We start from the raw sequence: 12,720 nt of genomic DNA on the forward strand, positions 1-12,720 counted from the left end.
AGAAGACAGTGACAACAAGAATTGGTGAAGGAAGTGAACTAAAAGTGACAGTGACTGTGCTAAATAGAGGGAAGGCAATATCTTGGCTATAAAGCAGTGGTAGGTTCCGCAGCTGCTACTGCCGGTTCACTCAGGGACATGCCACACACGCACTTGATGTGCCCTGTGTGTGCATGCACAATATAGCAAAAATTGCTCTGTGCATGCACAGAAGTCAAAAATAAGATGGCAGCACCTATGGCGCTGCCAGGAGAACTGATTTGGGAGCACAGCAGGCCTGGGTCGTTGCTGGTTCTAGTGACCCATGCCGCTAAGCTACTACCAGTTCAGCTGAACCAGTCTGAACCAGTAGGAACCCACCAGTGACATAGAGAGGTGGAGCAGCGGATGCAACAGTTAGACCAAAGGGGAAAAAAGAGATTCTTTAACTTTCTTGAGGTTTGTACATGCAAACTAATTAAATCAGATATAATTATATAAAGTCTTGTATATATACTAACTATTGTACAGCTGTGCATTTAAAAATAGATTTGGAACTCTATACATCTTATAGATGTATACACCCTATATATTTCTATACCATAAAAATAATTTCATATATATATATTATATACCATGTTTCCCTGAAAATAAGACAGAGTCTTATTTTCTTTTGACACCCGAAATAAGCATTTGGCCTTCTTTTCGGGGAGGTCTTATTATTTTTAAGATGCAGGAGGCGGCGAACATGGTCACTTCATGCTGCTGGATTGCAATATTTTCAAGGAGGGCTTATTTTTGGGAGAGGGCTTATTTTAGCACATGCACTCAAAAGCCTGATTGGGCTTATTATCCAGGGAGGTCTTATTTCTGGGGAAACAGGGTATCTATAAGTAGATTTAAGGTATTAAACTTTAAAATATAAGTGTTTCTTTTTTTTAGCATATACATTTTAGCAAATATTTATAATTCCTACAATCCTTGCAATGCCCTCTCGCTTTTCTCCCTGCTTCCCCTCGCTGACAGTGCTGGCAAGGAGAAAGCGAAGGAGAGTCTGCAGAAGAGGAGGAGGGTGCGCAGCTCTGCAATGTGCACCGGGGAACTGGGAAGGAAAGCATTTTGAGGTGGCAACGTGTGCTGGAACCGCCTGCCACCTGAAGCACGATGCACTTTTTTGGCTTCTGCACACGCCCTTTTTGGAATTGGGAGGGGATCGTGGCGCTACAGCCCAAAAATTATCACAGTTCCCCGGGCCACTTTTGGAATCAGGCTCCGACCAAGGTAGCAAAGACGTTAGCCAGATGAATACTGATGGATGCTGCTGGGAAAGAGGCAGAAAGGTTTTTTCCCCTGATTTCCTCCCCCAAAATTAAGGTGCGTCTTATACTCCAGTGCGTCTTATACTCCAAAAATACGGTAATAGTTGCACTTTCAATAGTTTGAAACTTGACACTTGTAGTAATAATCAGCAGAGATTCTATGACTTGTGAATGATATAAAAGATAAAATATGGTGTTGAAATGTTGAAAACATTGAAAATGTTTAAGAGCCCCTAAGGAGCTCTTAAAATCTCCCAACTCTCGTTTATCCACATGGCCAGTAGAAGAGAAGGTCTTGGTTCCTTTCTCTTCCCCCCATAACCTCTTGTTCTTTCCTTTTCGTAGCTATATTGTGTGCATATGAATGGTTGTGTCTTTGAATGTGCTTGGAGAATATGCCATAACAAGGTAGTTGGAAAACAGTTGTTTCCATTACTGAGTTATTTCTTTAGGCAAACATCACTTATCTATGCTTTGAGATTGAATATATGATCCTATAACAAAATCACCTGCCTGTTAAAAACCAAATATCATGATGCAAGTTAACACCCCTCCACCCCCCTATCAATTTGTCATGAACACTCATCAAGTTCTTAAAGAACCCTAGGGTTCCGTACAACACCCTTTGCACAATGCTGCTCTGGGATATCTTGAGAAACTGCACTCTAAAAAACCACCTGGTCCTAATAGCACTCACTCTAGGATTCCTAAAGAATATAAATGTGAAAATGTGGACTTAGCAAGAAATAAATTGGCACGCAAAACAGGCCCAGTGCCAGGGAATATCATTGTGGGATGTAGTTAATGTGCCATCAATTTTAAAAAGGGACTGAGGAGATATAGGAAATTAGAGAGCCATCAGTTTACTGTCTGTTCCAGTTAAATAGATAGAACTTATAATAAAAAGTAACAAGGCACATAAAGGGAATATTCTTGTTGAATGAAAATCAGCATGTATACCACAAAGGTAAATCCTGCCTCACCAAGTTTTTTTGAGACCATCAACTGAAATGTAAACAAAAATGGCCCTGAAAAGACTTGGATTTTCAAAAAGTTTTTGACAACGTTCTTCTTCATTGGCTCATGAGTAAACTTAGCAGTCATGGAATAAGAGGACCTGTCTTTTTATAGACTGCTGTTTAAAAGCTCAAAAGACAAATAAATGAAGTGTTTCTCAATGAATGAAATAAATAGTGGAGAACTTCAAGGATCAGTACTGAGACAAGTAATTTTTAACGTTTATAAATCATTTTGACATATGGGTAAGTGTTGTGGCTATGGTTATTTATTTTATTATTGGTGTCTGTAAGCCCTGCGATTGGTAAGCATATCGCCCCCACAATCCGGGTCCTCATTTTTTACCCACCTCGGAAGGATGGAAGGCTGAGTCAACCCTGAGCTGGTGAGATTTGAACCGCTGAACTGCTGAACTAGCAGTCAGCTGAAGTGGCCTACAGTACTGCACTCTACCCACTGCGCCACCTTAGCTCTTCTTATTTTATTTTAGACTCTAGTAATGGATTTGTTAACAAGAGTGGGTTACTTTACACTTACTTAAATTGTGTCTTTTTCTACCAGAGTTCAATAAAATGTTCATACAGAGTTGTTTTGTTGGGATTACAGAAGAAACAGCTGCATTACCAACTAGTCTGTATGGACAACTGAATACGTATGGAACATCGAGGCAGATTGTTTACCTTTTATATATGCCTGACAAAAATGGACAATATAAACCATTTCTGTAATGTGGCCTAGAAATCTGCAATAACTGGAAGTGACTATGAAGTCATCAGGAGTTGAGATTAGTTTGAAGGAGGCTATTCTAAGGCTGGGCTGAGAGTTCTTTGTCTCATTGAGAGACCGCCTCCTGCCAATTACCTCCCTTCGACCTATTAGATTGCACAGATTAGGCCTCCTCCGAGTTCCATCCGCCAGTCAGTGCCGACTGGCGACTACGCGGAGGAGAGCCTTTTCAGTAGTAGCTCCGACCCTTTGGAACGATCTCCCCATGGAGATTCACACCCTCACCACCGTCCAGACCTTCCGCACAGCCCTTAAGATCTGGCTATCCCGTCAGGCCTGGGGATAAAGATTTTAATCCGCCCCACCCGAATGTTGAATGAAAGTTGTGTTTTATTGTTTATTTTTTTATTCACGTACTGTCTTATGTTTTGTCTTGCACACCCCCTCCCATGAATTGTAAGCCGCCCTGAGTCCCCTCAGGGAAAAGGGCGGCCTATAAATAATAAATAAAATCTAAAAAATCTAAATCTAAAAATCATTGATATATGACTGACTAATCTTACCTGGAATGTTTCTGGAACAAGAAGCTTTGGTGTCTCTAATCCAAGAGCAGCATCAATTCCACAGAAGATGAGGATTGTCAGAATAATGGAGAAATCGCCCACTAGTTTCCTTACCTAAGATGTGAAATAACAGAATAACAGAATAGAATAAGACAATTAGAAGGATATCATCTAGTTCAACCCCCTGTACTAATCTGGATAAATGGATGTCCAATTTCTTCAAAAAGCTCCAGTGATGGAGCACCCACAACTTCTGGAGACAAGTCACTATTCTTCTCACCGACAGGAAATGTCTATTTAATTCTAGGTTGGATCTTTCCTTGATCAGTTTCCATCCATTACTTCTTTTCCTGCCCACAGGTGCTTTGGAAAAGAGGCTGACCCCCTCTTCTGTGGGGCAGCCCCTCAAATATTAGAAAACTGCTATCAAATCACTGTGGTTCTTTTTTTATTGTTGTTAAACTAGACCAGTGGTTCCCAAACTTGGCAACTTTAAGACTTGTGGACTTCAACTCCCAGAATTCTCCAGCCAGCTCTGCTGGCTGGAGAATTCTGGGAGTTGAAGTCCACAAGTCTTAAAGTTGCCAAGTTTGGGAACCACTGAACTAGACATACCTAGCTTCCATAACCCTTTATTGTGTGCTTCAGACCCTTTGTCATTTTTGTTGCTCTTCTATGCACTCTTTCTAAAGTCTCCACATCTTTTTTATATCATAGTGACTACAACTGGACACAGTATTCCAAGTGTGATCTTACCAGTGCAGTGTAAAGTGGTGGTTGTTCTTCACGTGATCTTGACACTATTCCTCTGTTGCTGAAGTCTAGTACTTCATTGTTGTTCTTTTATTGGCAGCTGCAGCTCACTGGTGACTCATACTAATTATCCACTAGAACCGTGATGGCAAACCTATGGCACATGTGCCACAGGTGGCATGCGGAGCCATTTCTAAGGTCACGCGAGGCGTTGCCCTGTCAGCTCCAGCGCACCTGGGCATGCTGGCAAGCTGGTTTTCGGCCTTGATTTTCAGCCATTTTTCACCCTCAGGAGGCTTCAGGGAAACCTCCTGAAGCTTCCGGAGGGTGAAAATCCCCACAATGTGCAAACTGGAAGTTTGGGAGTGGACTTCCGGTTTGTGCATTGGGCTTTTTTTTTTTGCCCTCCAGAGGGAAATAAACAGCCCAACTGGCAACCCGGAAGTTTGTTCCCAAACTTCCGGTTTGCATGTTGGCCCATTTTTTGCCTTCCCCAGGCTTCAGGAGGCTTCCCTGAAGCCTGGGTAGGGCGAAAAACAGCCCAACAGGACCCACCAGAAGTTCGGGAACAAACTTCCAGGTTGCCCATTGGGCTGTTTTTTCCCCCTCAGGAGGCTTCAGGAGACTTTCCTGAAGCCTGTAGAGAGCAAAAAATGGCCCAACATGCCTCCTGGAAGTCCAGAGTCTTCAGTGAAGCTTGCATGCATGCAGGGGGGGGGGTTGCATGCATGAATGGTGGGGTTGTGTGCACATGCGTGGGGGAGGGCATTGCACTATGGGTGAGGGCATGTGTGTGTGTGACCCCCCCGACACCCACTTTTGGCATGCCTCGACAAAAAGGTTAGCCATCACTGCACTGGGACATCTAGATCTCGAGCCAAGGTGGCGCAGTGGTTAAATGCAGCACTGCAGGCTACTGCTAGATCAGCAGGTCAGCGGTTCAAATCTCACCGGCTCAGGGTTGACTCAGCCTTCCATCCTTCCGAGGTGGGTAAAATGAGGACCCAGATTGTTGGGGGCAATATGCTGACTCTCTGTAAACCGCTTAGAGAGGCCTGAAAGGCCTATGAAGCGGTATATAAGTCTACTGCTATTGCTATTGCTATTGCTATCTCTGTCATCGTGACCCGACAAAAGGGCGAACGTCAAAACCGCGCCCGACTAAACTGTGTCGCTAAAACCGCGACGTCATCAACGTGCCGACAACAGCATGGCGACAACAGCGCGGAGATAGAAGGGCGCTTTACAACAGCGCGGCGACAGCGATTTAACGTAAGGTAAGGGTTAGGTTTAGGTTTAGGGTCAGGGTCAGGGTCAGGGTCAGGGTCAGGGTCAGGGTCAGGGTCAGGGTTAGGGTTAGGGTTAGGTTTAGGGTTAGGTTTAGCGTTACGTTTAGCGTTACGTTTAGCGTTACATTTAGGGTTAGGGTTAGGGTTAGGTTTAGTTTTACAGCCGCGCTTTCTGTCGCCGCACTGTTGTCAGCACGATTCAGTGCTCATTCGTCGGAGTGCTTTAGAACACACAGTTTTGTCACCGCGGTTTAGTCGGGCGCGGTTTTGTCGTTCACCCTTTTGTTGGTGAACCCTCTGTCATAGTTAGTCCTGTTGAACAAGTACTACCTATCCTATATCTGTGCATTTGGTTTTTCTTCCCTAAGCATAAGACCTTACTTTTCTCACCACTGAACTGCATTTTGTTGCACAGGGTCCAGTGTGAAGTTTGTCAAGATCCTTCTGGATCTTGAGTCTATCTTTCTTCTAAAGTGCCACAGCTATTGGAGTCATTTGCAAATTTGCAAATTTTTATTTCAAAAATGAAAAAGACATAAAATCCACAAAACAAATATAACAATTTAGAATTCATCTCAAGTAACTACTAGAGTTTCAAAAATTATGCAGGACTAAAATATTGTATACTAAAAAGCCCCAACGTGGGACATATTTCTTGGTTTCTACAAATCATTACGTGAATATACTGTATACTGCATGTGACAAACATTGAATGGCTTCAGAAGAAGTTTGCAAAGGCTTTATGGACTAAAACAACAATCCTGGGATTAAGTCTTACTGAAGATACGTTCCCCTCCCCGATTAAATATATAGGAAACAGTGGTGGGTTGCTAATCCCGTTCCAACTGGTTCGGTTGGAACGGGGCCGGCGGCATCCTCGTGCACGGCGCAGTTCACGCATGCGTCTTAGCACCTGCGCAATGTTCCAGCTGCTCACGGAGACTCGCGCAGGTGCTGTATGTGCCATGGGCCTGCGTGGAAGCGCAGAAGCCTTCAAAGACCGGTAAGGAGCGCGGGCGGGCGGGTGGGCCCATCGCCGTTCCCGGAAATTACTTACTTCCGGGTTCGCCGACCAACCGGTTCGCAGGGAACGCCGCGAACCAGTTGAAACCCACCCCTGATAGGAAACTGCATTCTAAGGTGATGGCATGCATGTCACATCTGATGCTTAGCCGTTGTGATTACTACTATTTTGTTTCTCCCTTTTCAATGAGTGATGAATAGATGCATAATAGAAGAAGATGATGATAAAGTTGGTTTTGAGTCTGAGATTCTTATTTGTATTAAAGTTGAAAAACAGAGCTCCGAGTCCATTTTAAATCTATATGCTCCTGGAAATAACATTAACTAAGATCCAATCTGTACTCCCAAATATCTGCCAGACCACCACTTGCCAGGTTAATGAGCTTCCTCCTGGGAATTGTTTGCCTTATGTATCTTCTATAGTCCCTGAAGAAACCCCTGCTTGCCCAGTCGGAGACAATCACAGTCACTCACAATAGGCAATTGAGCACACTTCTCAGCAATCAGCAGCTATTCATCACATAAACTTTTCAATCCATAGGTTAGTACAGAATATACAACTTTTTTCTTTACCGTTCTGTACTCTCTTTCTCCCCAAAGAGAGAACCAAGGTAGGTAAGAATGGGAAATCAAAGTAGAGATGAAAACTGATGAAATGGGAAGCGGGATTTGAGAAATAAAGACAGAGGGTATGTAAATAAGGAGGCATACCCATGATCTTTTCCTCTTTGTCCATTCTCTACCTCTCCCCATTTCCTGCAAGTTTCTACTTTTTTACTATGCAGGTAAATGCATAGTAAATACTATTCATCACTGTCCTGGTGTTTTCCATTATGTCTAATTGTAGCTCCCATCATAGTGTAGGATAATTGGGTTACTACTTGAATGTGTTGTGGGGTAGCAGTTACAGGAAGACAGAGTACGTACACACGCTTACTCACAAGAAGGAAATATTTATTTATTTCACAAATTCAATCAACATGTAAAGGATAGGATAGGATAGATAGCTACTTACACCAGTGGGAAAATAGCGACTTGATTTAAATTTTTTCAGGACCATAGCACAGAACAACGTTCCCAGAAACAGAATGAAGGACATGAAAGTGATGTCAGGCACGTAGTTGCAACTGTTGCCCACTAGATGGCCCCCTAGTTGCATACACTGATCCTTGGTCAGGAGGGACCAGTTCCCCGATTCCACATCCGATTGCTGTGAAAAAGAAAGGATTGTGCCTCAGAAAAAGATCCCTGTTTGTCCAAGTAGTATACACCACCACTCTTAAGAAAATATTTAGACTGTTTTTCCAATGGCCTAAACAAGCTGGGAATCAGGAAACTGTAATCCAACCAGGCTACAAGACTCCAGACTGGGTCAAGTTGCGGCTGAATATGAGAGAAAATTATATTATTAGCTAAACTAAAAGAGGGATCATTGATTGTGCACAGATTAATATTCTGCTATCTCAATTTGCTGTGGGAATGTGGTTGGTATTTTGTCCTGTGCCATAACTGATTTACGTTTTTAAGGCATTTGAGTTCTGTATTGGATCATTGCTTTCCCTGTTTTTAATCTAGCCTCATTTTTAAAAAATGTTCTCCCTTAAGCAAGTAAACAAACAAACAAGCAAACGAAGTGCATATCTGCCTAACCTACATAATATACAATATTATATTACAGGGAGTCTTTGACTTATGAACACAACTGAGCCCCAAATTTCTGGTGCTAAGCAAAACAGTTGTTGAGTTTTGCCCACGTTACAATTTTTCTTGCCGTAGTTGTTAAATGAATCACTGCAGCTGTTGAGTTAGTAGCAAAATTGTTAAGTGAGTGTGGCTTCCGCGTTGGTTTTGCTTGTCTAAAGGTTGCAAAAAGTGATCACACGATCCCAGGACACTGCAACCATCATAAATATATGCCAGTTGCCAAGCATTCGAATTCTGACCATGTGACCAAGGAGGTGCTGCAAAGCTGTAAGTGTGAAAAACAGTCATAAGCCGATTTTAAGACTGTTTTTTATGGGTTTATCATGTGCTTCTGGTTTTCACATACAAACCACAAGGAACCATTTTCTGAATCTGCCAGTAGATAAGCCTAATATAACTGTCAGAAGATGAGCCCAAGGTGGAAATGGGGCAGCAGCCCACATGTCCTCCCTTCCCTATAGTTTTCTTCAAGAAGAATTCAGCACCCAGTACAATCTAATTCTCAGATTCTCTCTCACTCCTGGGTAAACTGGGTGGAAAGCACAAAAAGGCGGAGGAATCACAAGGACACAAACTCTACTTCTTCAGTGCAGGAAGTAGAGCTTAGTAAAAAAGAGAGCTAAGTTAACCCTGCAGGTTAACCCTGAGTCTTTCTTTCTCAGCTTCTGCATGATAGTCTCAGCATAGCATGAGAACCTGTCCTCATTGGCCATCTGGAATTTCACTTTTAACAACCTACTGTTTTTAAAAAAATCTCTGTGTGCTCTTTGGCTTCTGGTACATAGTCTTCTGATATGCATGTGGCTGTGACTTCCTCAAAAGATATAGAATCAGCAGCAGTAATAGTGGAGAAGTCCTCAGCAGCAAAACAACGACAACAACAACAACCAAAAGGGCAACACATCCCAGTTATCAAGTACAAAAAGACTGCAGTACTCCAAGAAGTACAGAATCCCATATGAACAAAACATGCTAATCACAAAATGCTACTCCCTTCCTATATCTCAGTTTGCATTCTTTTCTAAGATAGTAACTATGTCTTGCATACTGTATTTCTTTGCTTTCATCTAGTGTTTGCCTGGCCTTTTGCAATACATACAATATATGTTTTTGCTTCATTTTGCATTCCTATGTGCAGTTTTAAAGATAAAAGCAAAGGTTTCCCCTATCCAGTCGTTTTAGTTAATGAAAATAATTTTATTTGTTACCTGTTCAAAACTGCTGAGATTAGAGAACAGAGTCTGGTTCAGGACAGAGGCATTGCCTGTAAGAAACAATCATCCAAGATATCAGCAGTTCATTCTGATTTGTGCAATGCAAGGACCGGAGAGGGTAAGAAAAGCTTGGCAGAATTTTTGGATGTCTGTTTTGTGGCATCTTAAATATGTGTTCAAAAACAGGTTGGTAACATAACAAAGATGCACATTGTTTCTTGCCATAACTCTAAAGACCAGTTTGCAGCATGGCCAACTGTTAGGTGGACATTGTTATTTAAAGATTTTAAAAAGAACAATGCAAGACAAACCAGAAAAGTCGCAATATCATAGAAGAGCGGACTGGTACTGCAATCTAGCTATATCCACAAACTATATTCTCCAGCCTCTATCCAGAGGTTACCCAGAACCTCAAGCAAATACCGGATTTCCAAAAAGAAAATAACTGACAGATGTAAAACAGAGGAACCTTTGCTTACAAAGCTAGGCACTATCTAAATGCAGGAGACTAACATACTTGGACAGAAGTGGATCAAACTGTGCAGGTACCTGCTTTTCTGTGTGGATGATTTCAAGTCCTATTAGGCTGCTTAGGCCAATCAGAGCTTTTCTTTGAGGTATAGGAGAGCCCTTTTAGCACTTCCAGTTGGCATGTGTCACCTGGGGGACGGGTTTAGGCTGCCTTGATCTACTAACAGGGACAGGTGCAAGACAGAGAAAACATAAAAATAAACCACTGAAATCAACCCAGAAGTATGTTGGTGACCAATCTGAAAAGGGGTATTACTGATTGCATCAAGATTTGTGGGTGGGATGGGGTGAGATCTCAGCTATATTTGATAAATACCCATGTTGCATTTTTTTAAATATCTACTTGTAGATATTTTCTTAGTTAATAAGATTTGTAATGCATGGTCGCGCTACATTGCCCCAAGCACTGGTGGAATTTTTAAATTTAGTTTGGTTTGTACTTGAATTAGATTTCATTTTTTAAGAAATTCCAGATAGCTTATGATTAACATCAGGACTGATATAAATTGTTTAAAGTTAGTTTAGCAAGGAGGAGCTAAGCTCAATGTAAAGAAGTTATCAATTTTTTACTCTTTTTTCCAATATATTTTAGACTGTTTTTGTTAAAGATTTATACCATGTATGGGTTCTGGGAAGTCGGGGGAGGGAAGGCTGGGGGGGGGGTTGTGGGGAGGGAGGTAGGTTTGACGAGGGGTGTTAGATTCTAATGTAATATGATTGCACATGTATACTGTTTTCTCTTATTTTTTCTTTAAAACTAGGATATGTTAAGTATATTGTTATGGAAGTATAAATACTATCAACATAGATTGGAGTTTGCTCAGAAGCGGAAATACACCAATGAGAGGAAGAGTGGGAAACAGAAGGGAGATGGGAAGAGAGGGAGAGGAGAGGGTAAGGGGGGAAGAAAAATAAAAAAAAGATAAATAGAAAAAAGATTTCATTTTTTACAGTTGTTTTATACTTTTTCTTTTATGTTGCTCATTGCCTTGGAGTTATGGTGTGTGTGTGTGTGTGTGTGTTTTATAGGTAGTCTTTGACTTATGACCAAAACTGAGCCCAAAATTTATATTGGTAAGTGAGGCAGTTGTTAAGTGAATGTTGCCCCATTTTACCACTTTTCTTGCCACAGTTGTTGAGTGAATTGCTTCAGTTTTTAAGTTAGTAACACGGTTGTTAAGTGAATTTGGCTTCCCCATTGACTTTGCTTGTCAGAAGGTCACAAAAAAGGTGGTCACATGACTCCCAGGACACTGCAACCGTCATAAACATGAATCAGTGGCCAAATGTCTGATTTTTGATCATTTGACCCTGGGGATGCTGTAACAGCCATAAGTCACAATTTTCAGTGCCATTGTATCTTCAAACGAACTGTTGTAAATCAAGGACTACCTGTATATTACAATTTATAAATATGTTAACAATTACTTTCCCATGTATTTGGCAAGAATTCTTGCCATCTAAAGATGACTATCACTAGCCCATCCTCTCACCATAATATCACTGGTTGCTCATATTACCTGTCTCAGTCAGACGGCAGGTACAGCTATACAAGATGATGTCGTTGATTTTATACTCCCAATTGACCGGGTAATGTTCCACCAGGGACAGCATCTTCTTCACGGCATCATAGATGAATATGAAACTGATGAGGGCACAGAAGCCTTCCTCAGTGAAGCGTGTGAAGTACTGCACCAAGTAACTAGCTTCAGTAGCCACCAGGATAAGGCCGAAGAAGGCCACCCACAAGCCAATCCAGAGGCGGAATTCTAAATAATCCAAGCTGTGGTCTCTGGGAGGAGGGAAGAGCCAAAACAATCATATTTCTAAGCAGGTTAGTTTTCTAAAATGAAGCCTGAGCTCTTAGCTAGACAGTTAATCCAGCAGGGCTACCCTCAATCCCAAATTAAACTGAAGAATTTCCCTTAGAATGGCTCTCTTTTACCTATTAAGAGACCAGATTCAATCACCAATAATGAATTCCCATTGGTAACTGGCTTTTATTGCCCTGCAGCTTGACTCACCAAAGTTTGACATATCTTAATAAGATTTATCAAACCAAGTTGACCTAGATATATATCAAATCACTAAAAAGTGGTGTGACATATTAAATCTATTTTGACTTTACTATACCACAATTGTGGGTGACCCGACAAATGCGCACACGACAATAGCGCACTGACAAAACCGCGGCGAGAAAACCACGACATCATAAACGTGCCCACAACAACACACCGACAAAACCACGTCCACAAAAGCACGATTTAAGTTAAGATAAGGGTTAGGGTTAGGGTTATTACGTTGTTTTCATTGTTTTTTTGATGGCACGCTTTCGTCGGCACGCATTTGTCGGTGCGATTTCAACCTTGCGTTTTTTTCACCGCGGTTTTGTCGGCGTGGTTTTGTCGAGTGCGCATTTGTCAGTGAACCCAATTGTGTTTTGTTCTAAATTACCAACAAGTAGCAGTGTTCAGTCAGAGTGGAAAGACAGAATGACAGATCCAAACTGCAAGCATGAGTATTGACTAGTCAACAGGCACAGGCACTGCAAATCTTACATGATCCCCAAACACCTTGATAAGGCTCAAAGAAAGAGAGTTCA

The 12,720-nt window shown here is 41.8% G+C and overlaps 1 protein-coding gene across 2 annotated transcripts in view; it reads right to left on the bottom strand.

Moving 5' to 3' along the window:
* SLC4A9 (solute carrier family 4 member 9) overlaps positions 1–12,720 on the bottom strand; it is a 44,225-nt gene that overhangs the window by 11,883 nt on the left and 19,622 nt on the right. For both annotated transcript variants that reach the window (XM_087722103.1, XM_087722104.1), the window contains exons 11-14: positions 11,639–11,910; positions 9,582–9,637; positions 7,685–7,879; positions 3,605–3,718 (exon numbers count right to left, since the gene is read on the bottom strand). In XM_087722103.1, the coding sequence (XP_087578229.1) occupies positions 3,605–3,718; positions 7,685–7,879; positions 9,582–9,637; positions 11,639–11,910 (637 nt within the window). The remainder of the gene's footprint in view (positions 1–3,604; positions 3,719–7,684; positions 7,880–9,581; positions 9,638–11,638; positions 11,911–12,720) is intronic.

Source organism: Thamnophis sirtalis, unplaced genomic scaffold (genome assembly GCF_051295495.1).
Source record: "Thamnophis sirtalis isolate CommonGarterSnake01/CBP01778 unplaced genomic scaffold, rThaSir2_p1.2 scaffold_8, whole genome shotgun sequence".
Classification (NCBI taxonomy): Eukaryota; Metazoa; Chordata; class Lepidosauria; order Squamata; family Natricidae; genus Thamnophis; species Thamnophis sirtalis.